At 35.4% G+C, this 16201-nt stretch overlaps 1 protein-coding gene across 1 annotated transcript in view; it reads right to left on the bottom strand.

Moving 5' to 3' along the window:
* Positions 1–651: 651 nt before the first annotated feature.
* The window catches only part of LOC106880621 (nuclear receptor subfamily 2 group E member 1), a 32676-nt gene continuing 17126 nt past the window's right edge, over positions 652–16201 (bottom strand). The window contains exons 2-7 of the mRNA XM_089352917.1: positions 14449–14589; positions 11974–12066; positions 10808–11134; positions 6593–6807; positions 5566–5686; positions 652–1063 (exon numbers count right to left, since the gene is read on the bottom strand). Coding sequence (XP_089209043.1) covers positions 831–1063; positions 5566–5686; positions 6593–6807; positions 10808–11134; positions 11974–12066; positions 14449–14589 — 1130 coding nt within the window. The 3' untranslated portion in view covers positions 652–830. The remainder of the gene's footprint in view (positions 1064–5565; positions 5687–6592; positions 6808–10807; positions 11135–11973; positions 12067–14448; positions 14590–16201) is intronic.

Here is a 16201-nt window from a genome sequence, read left to right as displayed (position 1 = left end):
GTGAATTTAGTCACTTTAATGCTCACAATTCTTCCTCAGCTCTCACACTTATCTCATACTGGAAACAAAAAAAACAATTTTTCACTGCTCTTAACTCTCTATATCAGCAACTACATGTACACCTGACAAACACAAATGTTCTAAATACCTTTGACCTCTTTCTCATTTCTAAACCCCAGAATTCTTGCAGACCATCACTGTCTTTGTCCAGCCATTGCCTTGTCATAACTACCCACATGTTCACATACTACATAATACCCACCAGATCCCATGGTAGCTGAAGTTAGATTGCTGGTCAGCACTCTGCTAGTTCTAGGCTAATTGTTCCTAGCAGACAGTTAACTAACAATTCAAGCAAAATAATAGCAACAATTTTATTGGTATCAGAGGACCCATGAAAGAGATGTGCACAGCTCTTTCCAAGACAATAAAAAAAATCCCTTCTTGTCATTGTTGGAAAATACTATGGGTCCTAGCATTTCTCTCTAGGTGTAATTATGCTATTATTTCTTAACAAATCTGATATTATCGAAAGAAAAAATAACAGAAAACAATTAAGAGCAACAATTCTTATTTGTAGCCATTCGCTGAGATAACTTCAAATTTCCTCTTCTGTATAAATCTGAGACCAATAACAACAAAAAGACTATAGAATTTTATATATTTTATTTGATGTTTTAGTAAAAAATTGTCCTACTTTACAACATAAAAGGTCAAACATTTAATGCAGAGATAAAATGTCTTAAAATATCATTGAACAGATAAAAGTTAGAGTTTGTTTTAAGAACATTCAATAGAATATAAGTGACAACACACATGGAAACTATTCATCAGATATTAATTTTGAAAAGATGTTGGATGTTTACTATTCTTCCTTTGAAAAAGTACAAGTTTACTAATCCACGGGGAAGGTTCAGATCAGCCAGTGCCATTAGCATCTTACCAAACCGGGAAGCTGGGTCACGGTCCTTGGACTGGGTACTGATATACTGAGACAATGAAATGTACAACTGCTCTAAGTAAGCTTCTGCTCGACACTCCTCCAGTAAATTTAATTCTTTCACTGAAAGAACAATGAAACCATGTGATTGCCCAATAAATATTGCATTTGTGTGAAAGCGAGAAAAAATGAAATAGAATGTCCAAGATAGGGAAAACAAAGCAATAGGTCTTCTTACTCATTCTCTTTCACTTGAAATGTTTAGTACAGCACTGTGAGTTTAAACCACATGACAAACATTGCAAAGGCACATAACTTAATTTAGTTCTACCCTCAGTTCTTTGATACAAATTTCCTGTTTTAACATGATCTATATTAAAACCTATCAAAATTTCATATTACTTTATGCCCTAAACATAACTTTCTGATGAACGTTATTTTACTAAATTCTTCATTATTTTCAAAATTATTTGAATCAAAGTTAGTATATTTCAATGGAAATATAGTAACAAGGCAGTCGAGAAAAATCATCCAAAATAGATACAAAGAAAATTATCTAAACTCTTTGATTAATCTTGGTACAGTTTCACACTTCCTCTTTTACAGCCAAATCTTGTTCACCTTATCAACTTGAAACTTCAACTTGTTATATTAAGTTCAGAAAAAAAGTCAAACCAAAAGGTCAGACATTATTTCCAGAAGTGTAGGAGAGAAAAGTTTAAAGCTAAGTGACATTACTAATTAAATAATGGTTTTTAATATAGGCACAAGGCCAACAGTTTTGAGTGGAAAGGGCAAGCTCATTATATCAACAGAGGTTGATATCCTCAAATTGAAATTCTACATTAACACCTGGATGGTTGAAATGCAAAGTTCATTTCAGTAGGATTTGAACTCAGAATGCAAAGAGCTGAAAGAAATACGCAAAATATTTTTCTCAACATTCCAATGATTCTGCCAACTCACTACTCTTTGTACTAATTACATAACAGTAATTGTTTAAACTCTTGAGCAAAATTACCCTTAAGTATAAGCTGAAATTCTTAACAAAAGTGAAAATCCTTTCAGCAGGTTCAAATCTTAATTCAGCCCTTCTATAGGTGGACTTGGGGTATGAGGTGTGTGGAATTTACAAGAATGTTGTGGAAGAGCAATTATGTATTCCAAGTAGTTTGTTGGTGGAAAGATCAAGGAAGTCTCCAATTGTCCGTTTTGGCATGGTTTCTATAGCTGGATGCCCTTCCTAACACCAACCACTTTACATTGTACTGGATGTTTTTTTACATGGCACTAGCACCAGTACTTTATATGTGGCACTGGCATAAGATGCTCAAGGGTTAATAAATCGTAGTGATTCCAGTACTTATTTCTATCTGGTATTTATCTTATTGATCTGCATTTTAGTCTTTTATTATTTTTATGACCTCTGTGTCAATAAAATCAGTTTCCTTCTGAACTATACAGTTTCAAGTTCAATCCTTCTGTATGACGCCTTGAACTGTAGGCTGATCAAAGCTTTGTGAGTGGATTTGGTTGATAAAAACTGAAAGAAGCCTGCCATATTAGTGTATATGTACACACACGCACACGTGCATGTGTGTGTTTGTTTGTTTGTTTATTTACATCTGTGATCGCCTGTACAAAAGTACAATAGGTACTGTTGTTGATCATTTCTCCAGCCAATAAATCATCCAGTTATTTCCTACCTTTGAAACCAGATAGAATAAGAGATCCTTTAATTGAAAAACAGTTAAGGGTTAGCATCAGGAAAGGTATTCAACTGTAAAACAATATCTCAATATATTTGTCCAACTCATGCAATTATGGGGGAAAAGTATATAAAACAAAGAAGAAATATTTTATTGATTTGCTAAATGACCATTTTGACACAACATTAGATTAATTGCTGGCATTGTCAAACACATAAACACAAACATGAACGCACACACGCACACTTATATTTGTGCATATATATATATATATATATATATATATATATATATATATAAATGGTTGTTTTTATGATATAATAAAAACAATTTTAAATTAAATTGAAAGATTAGTTAGTCCAATGATGGCTTTACTGGTTGAAACTTCAAAGCCATTGTCAATACTATTCCTGTTAAAGAATAATATATATATATATATATATATATATATATATATATATATATATACACACACACACAAGCACACAGAGACAATTACACATGCAATCAGCTCTTCCAGAGTTTCAACTGACCAAATTCTATTCAAACATTATTAATTAACCTGAAGCAAAAGAATTTGCACAAGGTGCCATGCAATGGGATTGAACTTAGAACTACATGGTTGCAAAGTGATTCTCTTAACCACACAGCCATGCCTGTATCTACATCCACTGTAAATGTTGCAGTGCTTTATATAATTCCCAGTATTTTTGTCATTTGCATCTATGGTTATGTTTATGTTACTGTGTGTGTGTGTGTGATATTTGGTTATGTCTCTGCTGTTGCTGGTAAGGAAGTAGACAGTGGATTTGGTAGGTGCTAATTTACATTTGTTGTTATGGAGCCAGGTTTCCAGGTGACTGGTATAATGCTGGAGTGTCAGAGTTGTTGAGCAGTTATATCTGGAGAATGAAGAGGGTGGTGGTGGGAGATTTTGTGTGATGTCATCTGCATATAAATTATGTGTGCTTTGTAGTATTTCTTAAGGAGGTGGTAAGTATTTTGTGTATAAGTAGATGATGAAGATGATGTTGAAAGCTTCACTAATATTGATAGTAGTTTAGACTGGAGATATTTTTCCTTGTTGTTGAAGCTATCATGATCAGCATCATTGTTTTAACGTCTATCTTTCCATGTTTGCATGGGTCAGATGGAATTTGTTGAGGCAAATTTTTTATTGCTCCATGCCCATCCTTTTGCTAAACTTCATTTGGTTCCAAGCAAAGAAATATTTTCCAATGCCCAGATATATTTTTCAGGAAAGACTAGAATTACACTACTTCCATTTGTCTGATAATGACATTTATTTATAACTAACTTGTGATATTAAAACAAGGAAAGAAAGAGAGAGAGAGAGACACGCACACACACACACACACACATGCATGCACACGTGTACACACACACACACACACAATGGCTGTTGACTCATGACCAAGAAAGACCAGCAATGACAATTGCCCCTGCAGAATGTCAGCTTTGCCCATGCATGAGGTTATAGCGCCTGCAGTCAATTTCACATGGGTTTGTGCCTGTGATTTCCATGCTCCTACTTGACTCGACATCAGAAAATCACTTTACCATCAATTGCACAACACAAAATTTTAGGCCCAATAAGGCTTACACAACACCTTACATACTGTCTCCACTCTATGGACATGATCTGGAGACAAATCAAGGTAAGATATCCAGTGCCAATATGGGTTGCAGGTTCAGGAGTGTTGGAGCGCCCTTATCTACATTGCAAGATCCCTAAAATGCTCAATGCTATTCCCTGCATATCTGGTTTTATATCAGAGTGACCTCCTAGAAACATGCCTTAATAAAAAAACTGAAGGATGCTCACTCTCAGTGGTCTTCCAGCATACCAGACACCAATCCGGAATTTCTGAGTGCCTGTGCTAGACAGTGGTTGAACCTACACTAGGTTCATCTGTCCTTTGACAGGTTTTGTTTTTAGTCCTTCTAGCAACCCTCCTCACCATGCAAGCTGAGTGAAGATGCTGGTTTAGTTGCCAACTATACAACAGGTTGTACTGGATTCCATGTTACCAGTAGCACTCATGAAAGGCCCCACAACTGACCTGACATTCATACACACACACACACACACACACACACATACATACATTATCATCATCATCATCATCGTTTAACGTCCGCTTTCCATGCTAGCATGGGTTGGACGATTTGACTGAGGACTAGTGAACCAGATGGCTACACCAGGCTCCAATCTGATTTGGCAGAGATTCTACAGCTGGATGCCCTTCTTAACGCCAACCACCCCAAGAGTGTAGTGGGTGCTTTTACATGCCACCGGCACGAAGGAGGTACTATAACGGCCACGTACCTCATATATATGTATGTGTCTGTGTATATGCATGCACATACGCACACGCACATACAACAGGCTTCTTTTAGTTTCTGGCTTGTAAATCCACTCACAATGCTTTAGTCGGTATGAACTATAGTAGAAGACACTTGTCCAAAGTGCCATTCAGTGGGATGGAACCCAAAACCATGTGATTGGAAAGCAAGTTTCTTAACCACATAGCCACACCTGCACCATCTATTTTATTTCATAATGGGGGCTTTATATGGTAATATGAAATCATTTAGTAATTTGGAGAGAAGAAAGTATTGGTTAGGTGTATCAAGAATGAGGGTGAAAGATTTGTGTGATGTTACTTCACTTGGATTCTTAGATTTTTATTGGGCTGACTTTTACCAAGATTCTAGATTTTGAGAAAATAGCAGTGTTAGAGGCTAGATCTGGATAAGGATTACAACACCACTCCAGCAACTCCAGACGGAGTTGAGCCCAAGGCAAGGCAAAGGTATATAAAACTTTGTAGAAGTAATTGTACAACAGTGTCTCTTATTGGAGTAAACATTTTAAATGAAAATACTACTTACTTCGCCGAAGAAGAAGAATAGTTTCCAGAGATGTCACTTCTATAAAGTCAACACTTAGAAGCTGACCTGATGTGAGAAAATTTTGAAGTCTTTCAAAATCCTCTTTGTCAAACATCTGAAACTTAAAACATACCAATAACTGCTATACTCATGCTGTCCATTACATAAAATACAAATTTTATAGAAATATTACTTAAAACCTAATATAATAATGGTTTCTAATTTTGGCACAAGGCCATCAATTTCGGGGTAGAGGGTGTCAAGTTGATTACATCAACCCCAGTGCTTAAAAACCAAATATAATTTCTGTTATGTTGAAGATCCAAACAACAAGGAAAATATAAATGGTGATAAGCTGATAATTATCACCATTTACATTGCTAAAAGATTGATTTGTTGTTCAATTATAGTTAGCTTTACTATTTGGTTGGGTATCAAACCATTTTGAAGGCATCAATCGCCAACAGCAATGAATATACTATTAATGGCACCTACTTAAATAGGCTACTGTGAGGTAAGTGTCTTGGCCACAAGGGCTGTCTGCACACTATCATCACTACACAATACAATGCTTGACAGGATATGAACCTTTTCCTCTGTTTCAACAGTTATCATAATAGCATACTGAAAGGAAGAAGGGTAGTGTCCCTAACCTGTGCAGGCCCTTCCAAGAGTGGTGAGATCAATGCTGTTGATGGTTATCTTGAACATCTGTAGGGAAAACAGAGATAGTGGAAGTCCCAGAAAGTTACAGTTCTGAATAAGAAGAATTGATGAAGAACCAGTTCTTCTTACTAGTACAGAGTTTGAAAGGTGAGATACAGTAAGGGCAATAAAGGGGAAAACAAGTGGACCCAAGTAAAGAGGGTATACAGAGAGCTAGTTTGAAGGAGCATGAATCAGTGTAGTAATGATTAAAGAGACAGAGAGAAGAAACAGTGCAACACCCAAACCACTAGGTTACACATCTTCATGTGTGTGTTTGTGAATTATTGAAAGAAATAATGACAAAAAGTTGTAAACTTACATTTTCTCTTTGATTATTCTCAATGTATATATCTAATTTATTAGAATCTGTTTGCCACTGTGTTAAACTTAGTAAGAAGAGACAACTCCAGCTGTGTTCCAATAGCATCATTTGATTGACTGGTTTTAACAAAAAGAGAATTTGGTTCGATAAAACTCGATGCAATGTCAGTGAGAGCACATTAGTACTGAGTTCAAACAAAGAATCCCACAAGTCTAAAAGATAAGAAAAGATAAAGAAAATCATTGTCTTTCTTCTTTGTTTTGTTACAGATTCTTAAAGGAAAGAAATAGTAATTTTAATCAACAAAGTTTTATACAAGATTTCTCACATCAGTACAAATTATAGATTTATTGAGGAAGAAAAAAAACTTTTGCTTATTTTATTGAACCAAGAGAAAGCGAAAGCAAAGTTGAACTTTTCAAAATTTGAAGATGAAGTATCATAAGGAATTTGTTTTGTATTGTACCTTTTTCTGCCAACCTATCATACTTAACAGTAATTGTTTCAAATTTTGGCACAAGGCCAGCAATTTTGGGCGGAAATCATTTGATTACTTGATTACTTTATTTGACTTTGGCAGGATTTGAGTACAGAACATAAAGAGTTGTAAGAATTACCACTAAGCATTTTATTCGATGCTCTAATGATTCTGCCAGCTCACCAAACACTGAAAAGGCCACAAGTTTCGGGAATTCTTTTATTCTTTTACTTGTTTCTGTTGAAATGCTAGAGCACCACCTTAAAGGATTTCAGTCAAAGAAATCGACCCAGGACTTATTCTTTGTAAGCTTAATACTTATTCTATCAGTCTCTTTTGCCAAACCACTAAGTTACGGGGACATAAACATACCAACATCGGTTGTCAAACAATGGTGGTGGGAGAACAAACACAGACACAAAGACACACACACACACACACACACACACACACACACACACACATATATATATATATATATATATATATATATATATATGACAGGATTCTTTCAGTTTCTATCTACCAAATCTACTCACAAGGTTTTGGTTGGCCAAAAGATATAGAGAAGACTCTTGCCCAAAGTGCCATGCAAGTGAGACTGAACCCGGAACTATGTGGTCATGAAAACAAACTTTTTACCACGCAGCCATGCCTGCACCTATATACATTATTGAAAATCAAAGTCTTTTGCCAAACATCCCTATGACCTAGTCACCAATACCCTACTTTACTGTATCTATTAGAAATCAATTGTTGGCCAGCTTTTAGAGATTGCATGGATGTATATTTCTTTTCTTCCACTAATTCTTTCTAACTTTGTTTGCACACTTTCTTTCATCCTCAACCTCTCTTCCACAATTATTATTCATTAGTAATGGTCAACTTTGATCATGCACACAATTTACTCAAAGTTTATTGTTCTGACTAGATATAGTATTGATATGGTATTGATTACACTATTTTACTTCTACTAAATCTGATGCATCTAAAACTACATTACTAACTTTCTGGCTTTAGCTTTCATAACTGCCATACACAATATAGAGTTAAAGTAAAACATATAAAAGAAAATGGATGTGGCTGTGTGGTAAGAAGCTTGCTTCCCAACCACATAGTTCAGGGTTCAATCCCACTGCATGGCACCTTGGGAAAGTGTCTTCTACTAAAGCCTTGGGCCGACCAAAGCCTTGTGAGTGGATTTAGTAGATGGTAATTGAAAGAAGCTTGTCTTATGTGTGTGTATGTGTCTTTGTGTCTGTGTTTGTCCCCATTCCACCACTTAACAATCAGTGCTGGTTGTCTTTACATCCCTGTAACTTAGCAGTGCAGCAAAATAGATCGATAGAATAAGTACCAGGCTTAAATAAAAAGTACTGATGTCGATTCATTCAACTAGAAATTCTTCAAGGTGGTGCCCCAGCATGGCCACAGTCTAATGACAGAAAACAAGTAAAATATAAAATAATCATTATAGCTTCAAAGTTACAAATTAACAGTAAATTACTTTATTAAAAGTATTTCAGTCCAAAGGTAAAGTTGACCATAGCAGTATTTCCACTCAGAAAGTAAGGAGCCAAAGCAAATGCCACTAAGCATTTTGTTGTCCAATGTGCTAATGATTCTGTCAGTTGACAGCCTTCTTAATAATAATAATAATAATAATGATAATAATGATAATAATAATAATAATAATATTAATGGTTTCAAATTTTGCCACAAGGACGGCAATTTTTTGTGGGGAGAGGATGAGTCAATTACATTGACCCCAGTACTTATTTTATTGACCTGTATTATTATTAGAATTATTATTATTACTATTATTATTATTATTATTACTATACATGTACCAAACAAGGTATATGACAACAACCAGGCCACAATTATCTAGGATATACCTGTTCAAAATGACAAAAAAGTAAAAGCTAATCACCCAGACAATAATCGAAGATTGGAAAACGAACACCTGCTTCCTGATAGAAATTGCAATCCCTTCTGTCCAAAAATATTGCCCAAAAAGAAATGAAGAAATTGTCAAAGCATAAAGACCTCGAAATTGAAGTATTCATGATGTGGGGCATGAAAGGTGAAAACAATACAGTGATAATTGGAGAATTGGGCATGATAAAAAACACATGAACAAAAACGTAGAAGCTAAACCTGGACCTTCAACACTATACACTATCCAAAAAATAGCCCTACTAGGAGCAGCCCACATCCTATACAAGACACTATCAATTCAATAATACAACTCAAACAAATGCAAGATGCTCTATATAGCAAGTATCCAATAAAATAAACAACCACCAACAAGCTAAAACACCCAACAGATGAACACAACTCGGGTTGCACACACAACACATAATAACAGACACTAACACAACAAAATACTGCAACCAGACTCCATATCAAGACAAACTGACACAATACAATACTGGAAAGAGATTGTTGTCCCCTAACAACAAAAAAGCACACACACCAGCAACACAGAAGTGGAGCAGGTGATGCAGTAGAAATTTGCCAGAAACTACCAAATGTTGAATAATAATAATAATAACAATGATAATAATAATCCTTTCTACTATAGGTACAAGGCCTGAAATTTGAGGGAGGGGGATAGTCGACTACATCACTACCAGTATGCAACTGGTACTTAATCTATTGACTCTGAAAGAATGAAAGGCTAAGTCGATCTCAGTGGGATTTGAACTCAGAATGTAAAGACGGATGAAATGCCGCTAAGTGCTAACGACTCTGGCAGCTCACCACTTTCATAATAATAATAATTATATTGTTTTGAATTTTTGGCACAAGACCAGTAAGTTTAATGGGAGGGAATTAGATTATAATAATAATAATAATTCTTTCTACTATAGGTTCAAGGCCTCAATTTTGTGAGTGGGGTGCTAGTTAATTACATTCACCCCAGTGCTCTACTGGTACATATTTTGTCAACTCTGAGAGGATGGTAGCAAATTTGAGCATAGTGGCATTCAAACTCAGAATGTAAAGACAGATGATATGCTACTAAGTATTATCTCTGGTGTGTTCATGTTTCTGCCAGATCGCTGCCTAGCTTATAATAACAACATTATATCAACCCCAGTGCTCAACGGGTACTTGTTTTATTGATCTCAAGAGGATGAAAGGCAAAAATGACCTTGGCGGAATTTGAACTCCGAATGTAAAGATGGGCAAAAATGCTTAGCAGCATTTTTGTCCAGTATGCTAACAATTCTGCCAGCTCACTGCCTTAACAACAACAACAATAATAAAGCAACAAAAGTGAACATAACATGAATTTGACCATGTTAGCCAGGAAAAAAAACTGAAGAACTAGACAGTGTAGTGTAGTTTAAGTGGTTGATATGATTCTATCATAAAGCAATTGTTTTATTCTCAACATTCAATCTCATACAAAATCACTTGCCAAACAAGTACAAGCCGGAAATATTATTTTTTAAACACTGACACCAAGCAACAATACAACTACAGCAGCAATAATGATCTGTAACTGATATTGGCCTATACACTTTTGAGGAAGAATGTTATTGATTTAATCAACCTTACTATTTGAAAGCTACATTTTTTTTTCTGGCCTCAGAAGGATAAAAAAAAAAAAAGTCAAACTTATTTTGAAAACAAAACTTAAAGGAACATAAAGCTCAATGTTCTATCAATTCTGCCATTAACCATTACCCATTAAAAAAAGGGGGGGGGGCAATTATTTTTACCATTTTTTCCTGAAATTTGAACTGGCACCACAGCTTGTTGAAAAGGAAAATTTAAACTTTGGTTGAAAAAGGAACATGAGAAATGTTGCAATGGTTGAGATCTTGGAGCAACTGGTCGGAAAGCACTAATGTACTGGAATGAATCCTTGTATTCCTTTGGTGAGGATGCTGTTAACTCTTTGTTCTTGTGGAAGAAAGAAATGGCAGTTTCTTGTTGAGTATTTCTTTTACTGCTACTAAAAGTTTTGCATGATTCACTGGTTTGGTTCATTTCAGTAAATTTGGCACAAGTTTTATTCTTCCGTGGCCCTCTTTCTTCTTGAACAGCTACAATAACAAATTTTACATACATCCATTAATAATTTCTTATTTATAGAAATACATTAAGAAAAAAAATTTAGATTTCTATTAAAACAGAAAATTACTTTCTTTGGTTTAAAACAAAAACAAGCAATATTGATTTCAAATTTATCTATCAACAAAGAAGTTTACTTTGCAGCCTCATGGTTTCAGGTTCAGCCCTACTATGTGGTACCTAGGTTGAGTGCCTTCTATTATAGCCCCAGGCTAAACAATGTCTTATGAGTGAATCTGATAGATGGATGTGTAGAAGCTTGTCATATATATGCATGTATGTATGTCTTAATGTTTGTGTTTATCTTTTCCCATAACTTAGCAGATTTGTAAAAAGAGACCAATAGAAAAGTACCAGACTTAAATAAGTACTGGGTTCAATTTATTTTACTGAACCTGCCAAGGCAGTGCTCTAGCATGGCCACAGTCCAATGAGCAAAACAAAAGAAGATGACAAATAAAAGTAAGTTTTATCAACATTTAATAAAATGGAAAGCTGGCAGAATTGTTAGCATACGAGGCAAAATGCTTAGTGGCATTTCATGTCTTTACAATCTAAGTTCAAATTCTGCCAAGGTTGACTTAGTCATTCATATTTTTAGTGTCAATGAAATAAGTACCAGTTGAGCACTGGGGTTGATGTAATTGACTTAGCCTTTCCCCAAAAATTGCTGGCCTTGTGCCAACGTTTGAAACTAATATTTATAGTTCACTTACTCATTACTCTTTTAGCAAAATAAATATAAATGAAAATGTGTAGAAAACTACTATGAAGCAATATTAAAAATATATTATAAAAATTAAATAATCACCATCTTTATTCATTTTAGCTTTGAAACATTTCTGAAGACGGCAATATGGACACCAGTTCCGTCTAGTTTTGTCAACTTGGCATTTACCTTTTGCTAGTTGAGAGAAAAAGGGAAGAAAGAGATCATGTTTTCAGTATACATCTACTTAAATGACTTCATGAAAATTGCAAGAATTATAAATGTATGTACTATTAAATTCCATTTCAAAACTATAAGCTTGCTTTCAAACATTTCAGAAGCAAACTTTTGATATAGTAATACAGATGGATGTTGTATAGCGCTTTTAATTAACAATTTCATTAAGTATAAAAATCTAAGATAATTAAAGTCTTGAATGAAGGAAAGAAAAAACCCGCAACAAGACAGGAAACCACTACAAGGCATGCAAAAGTGTGACATTTTATCTGCTTTATTCTCTTATTAATGCATCCTTTGTTATTTACATAAAACAATAATATATGATAGGTGCAGGTGTGGCTGCGATAGACACAGGATTGGATGTGTGATTAAGAAGCATGTTTCTGAACCACATGGTTCTGGCTTCAGTCTCTTTGCATGGCACCTAGGGCAAATGTCTTCTTCTATAGCTCTAGGCTGATCAAAGCATTGTGAGTAGATTTGGTAGACAGAAATGTATGTGTGCGAGCTGTCAGAAACGTTAGCACACTGGGCGAAATGCTTGGCGGTATTTCGTCTGCCGCTACATTCTGAGTTCAAATTCCGCCGAGGTCGACTTTGCCTTTCATCCTTTTGGGGTCGATAAATTAAGTACCAGTTATGCACTGGGGTCGATGTAATCGACTTAATCCCTTTGTCTGTCCTTGTTTGTCTCCTCTATGTTTAGCCCCTTGTGGGCAATAAAGAAATAAGAAATGTGTGTGTGTGTGTGTGTGTGTGTATACATGTATGTACATCTGTATGCATGTATGTATATATATATATATATATGTATGTACTTTTTTTTATGTGGCACCAGCATGAGTGTGCTGGTGCCACATAATAAGCACCCATGCCAGTTCCACAAAGAGGTGCTTGTGCTGGTGGCATGTTAAAATCACCCAGCACACACTGGAAAGTGGTTGGTATTAGGAAGGACATTCAGCTGTTAAAACCAAGCCAAATCAGACTGGAAACTGGTGAAGCTTGCCAGCTCTGGTCAAACTGTCCAACGCATGCCAGCATAGAAAATGAATGTTAAAGGATGATGATGATGATGATGGATGTATGTATGTATGTGTATCACACAATGGTTATAAATGAGCATCATCATCATATAAGCAAGGTTGTTCATTTCTAGTCTTCTATGGAAAACATGTATAGCTTCAGGAAAATATTACCATGCTTGGAAACAGGTGAGGGTTGGCAACAGGAAGGGAATCCAACTGTAGAAAGTCTGCCTTGACAATTTCCGTCTGACCCATACAAGCATGGAAAAATGAATATTGAAACAATGATGATGATGACGAAAGTCAAACAATGGTTTGAATGTCATTCTGATTGATTGTTATTTTATCACTTTAAAGTGATGGTGTGCATAATTTGTATCCAGTTACTGGTACTGTATTGTATCGGCAATCTTAGTCCAATTGTATTGCATCTGCAAGCTTGGTCTCTTAGGCAACCAAGCCCACCCAACCGTAAATAGTTATCACATTATAGTAAACAACTTATTGTTGTAAGCAGTGACAAAGTGACAGCAGTGTAAATTTTATGTGTTTTGTTAGAGACTGAAATGATTGATGTTTCAGTTTCAACATCAGTTAGAAAACCAGATCGATGTCTGCATGAAAAATGTAGACAGAGAAAGAATTGCAAATAGTTTTGAGATAAGAAATACAAAGTAAAGTTTTTAATGCAATATCTAAAAGGTGATACACATGTGTGCACACACACACACACACACACACACAAATACACACAGATACACACATGCATGTGTGTATCTGTGTGTGTTTGTCTTTTTGTTTGTCTTTTTGTTTGTCTCCCACCACCACTGCCACCACTCGACAAATAATATTGGGTTGTTTATGTCTCAGTAACTTAGCAGTGTGGCAAGAGAGACCAATAGAAAAAGTACTAGACTTTTAAAAAAATAAGTACTGGAATTGATTTGTTGAACTAAACCCTTCAAAGTGGCGCCCCAGTATGGCCACAGTCCAATGACTGAAACAAGTAAAAGATAGAAGATAGTTAATTAAACTGAAGAATACAGTTCAAACCTAAATGGTCATCTGAAAGCAATTTCTATTTATGCACCTTGAAACTTCAAATTTCTTATAACTGTCGCATATGGCACTTAGTAAGTATTCACCAGAGTTTCTAACATTTTTTGTAAGGTTTTTGATATCATATTATTTTACTAATTTTACTAATTTCTCCAGTATTTTAGAAATTGATTGAAACAAAGATAATGTTTTTCAACAGAAATATGGTAACAAAAGGGTTAATCATTATTCAAAATTCTGCCCAATTTACCAATACAATAATAGACCATCTTTCGACGAATACTCCGTTTAAAAAAGCAGCTACAGCCATCGCAACAATAAACTCCATAATGTTTCCCGTAGCTTTTGTCTCCACATACTTTACATGACACTGGAACCGGAAGTGTTCTTCCTGTGAAAAGAAAGTGTACCCACATAAGAGCAGCTTTGAATAATTTTCTATGCATTATCAACAATTAAACATCTGTAACAACTCTTATTGTTATTTCTACTAAACAAGAAACCATACAATAAGGTTAACATAAAAGGAAACAAACAAAACAGTCTACGCTATGAATTGTGTTTAAAATATTGAGCAACTTATTAAGCATGTAGGTGTATGTATGGCTGTGTGGGAAGAAGTTTGCTTCCTAACTGCATGATTCTGGGTTCAGTCTCACTGCGTGTCACCTTGGGCAACTGTCTTTTCTTATAGCCTCAGTGTGACCAAAGCCTTGTGAGTAATTTGGTAGATGGAAACTGAAAGAAGCCTGTCATGTATATCTTTTATCTTTTACTTGTTTCAATCATTAGACTGCGGCCATACTGAGGCACTGCCATGAATTTTTAGTCAAATGAATGTATTGACCCCAGTACTTCTATTTTAAGCCTTGTACTTATTCTATCAGTCTCTTTTTGCCAAATTGCTAAGTTACAGGGACAAAAACACACCAACACCAGTTGTCAAGCGGTGGTGGTGGGAGACAAACACAGACACAAAGGCTCACACATAGATATATACACATATATATACACGACAGGTTTCTTACCAAATCCACTCACAAGGTTTTGGTTGGCTTGAGGCTATAGTACAAGATACTTGCCCAAGGTGCCACACAGTCACACAGCCTTGCCTGTGCTTATATATATATATATATATATATGCATGTGTGTGTGTGTTTGTTTGTCCCCTACTACCACTTCATAACCAGTGCTAGTCTATTTATGTCCTCATAACTTAGCAGTTCATCAAAAGAGATTGATAGAATTAGTATTGGGCTTAAAAGGATAAGTACTGGGGTCGATTCATTTGATTAAAAAGTTCTCCAAGGCAGTGCCCTTGCATAGACGCAGTCTAATGACTGAAACAAGTAAAAGATAAAAGATGTCCGTGTGTGTGTGTGTGTGTGTGTGTGTGTGTGTGTGTGTGTGTGTGTGTGTGTGTATGTGTGTGTGTGTGTGTGTGTTAAATAAAATGAGACAACAAAGCCATGGCTGTGTGGAATTTTCAGGAATTTATAAAAAGAAAGTTAATCTTACTGCTGTTTTGGGGATATTAGGGATATCCCTTCATCAGAGATGATGTGAGATAGTTAAATAGAGTTCAATATGAGGAGTTATTTTGGAAAAGGAAGCAAATAAAGAGTATATAGAGAAATAGGAGAATGAATGTAGAGATAAAAATAAAAATGTATAAAGACGTTACAGTTGCAGTTTCATTATCTAAGGAAAGTAGTGTGTAGAAGTGGTAGAAATGCTTCCTGTCCGTGGTATGTAAATTCCAATAGGAGTTCATATTTTGTCATCACAAATGGAAAGTGTGGAGATGCAGATTCAATATGCCGTTCATTCAATGGGGTCTTGTGGTTTGAAAAAAAATTTGAGAATGTAGTGGTAGTATTAAGTGGATAGAGAGGGGAGAAGAGATGTGTATGTTAAAATGAAGAGAAAGGTCAAAGGAAAAAGTGAGAAAAGAAGAAGGAAAAAAGGAAGAGGGAATGAAAACAAGAAGAGAAAATGAAAAA

This window comes from Octopus bimaculoides, chromosome 5, assembly GCF_046866305.1.
Source record: "Octopus bimaculoides isolate indiv1 chromosome 5, ASM4686630v1, whole genome shotgun sequence".
Taxonomy (NCBI): Eukaryota; Metazoa; Mollusca; class Cephalopoda; order Octopoda; family Octopodidae; genus Octopus; species Octopus bimaculoides.
This window is presented reverse-complemented; position numbering and strand designations above follow the sequence as displayed.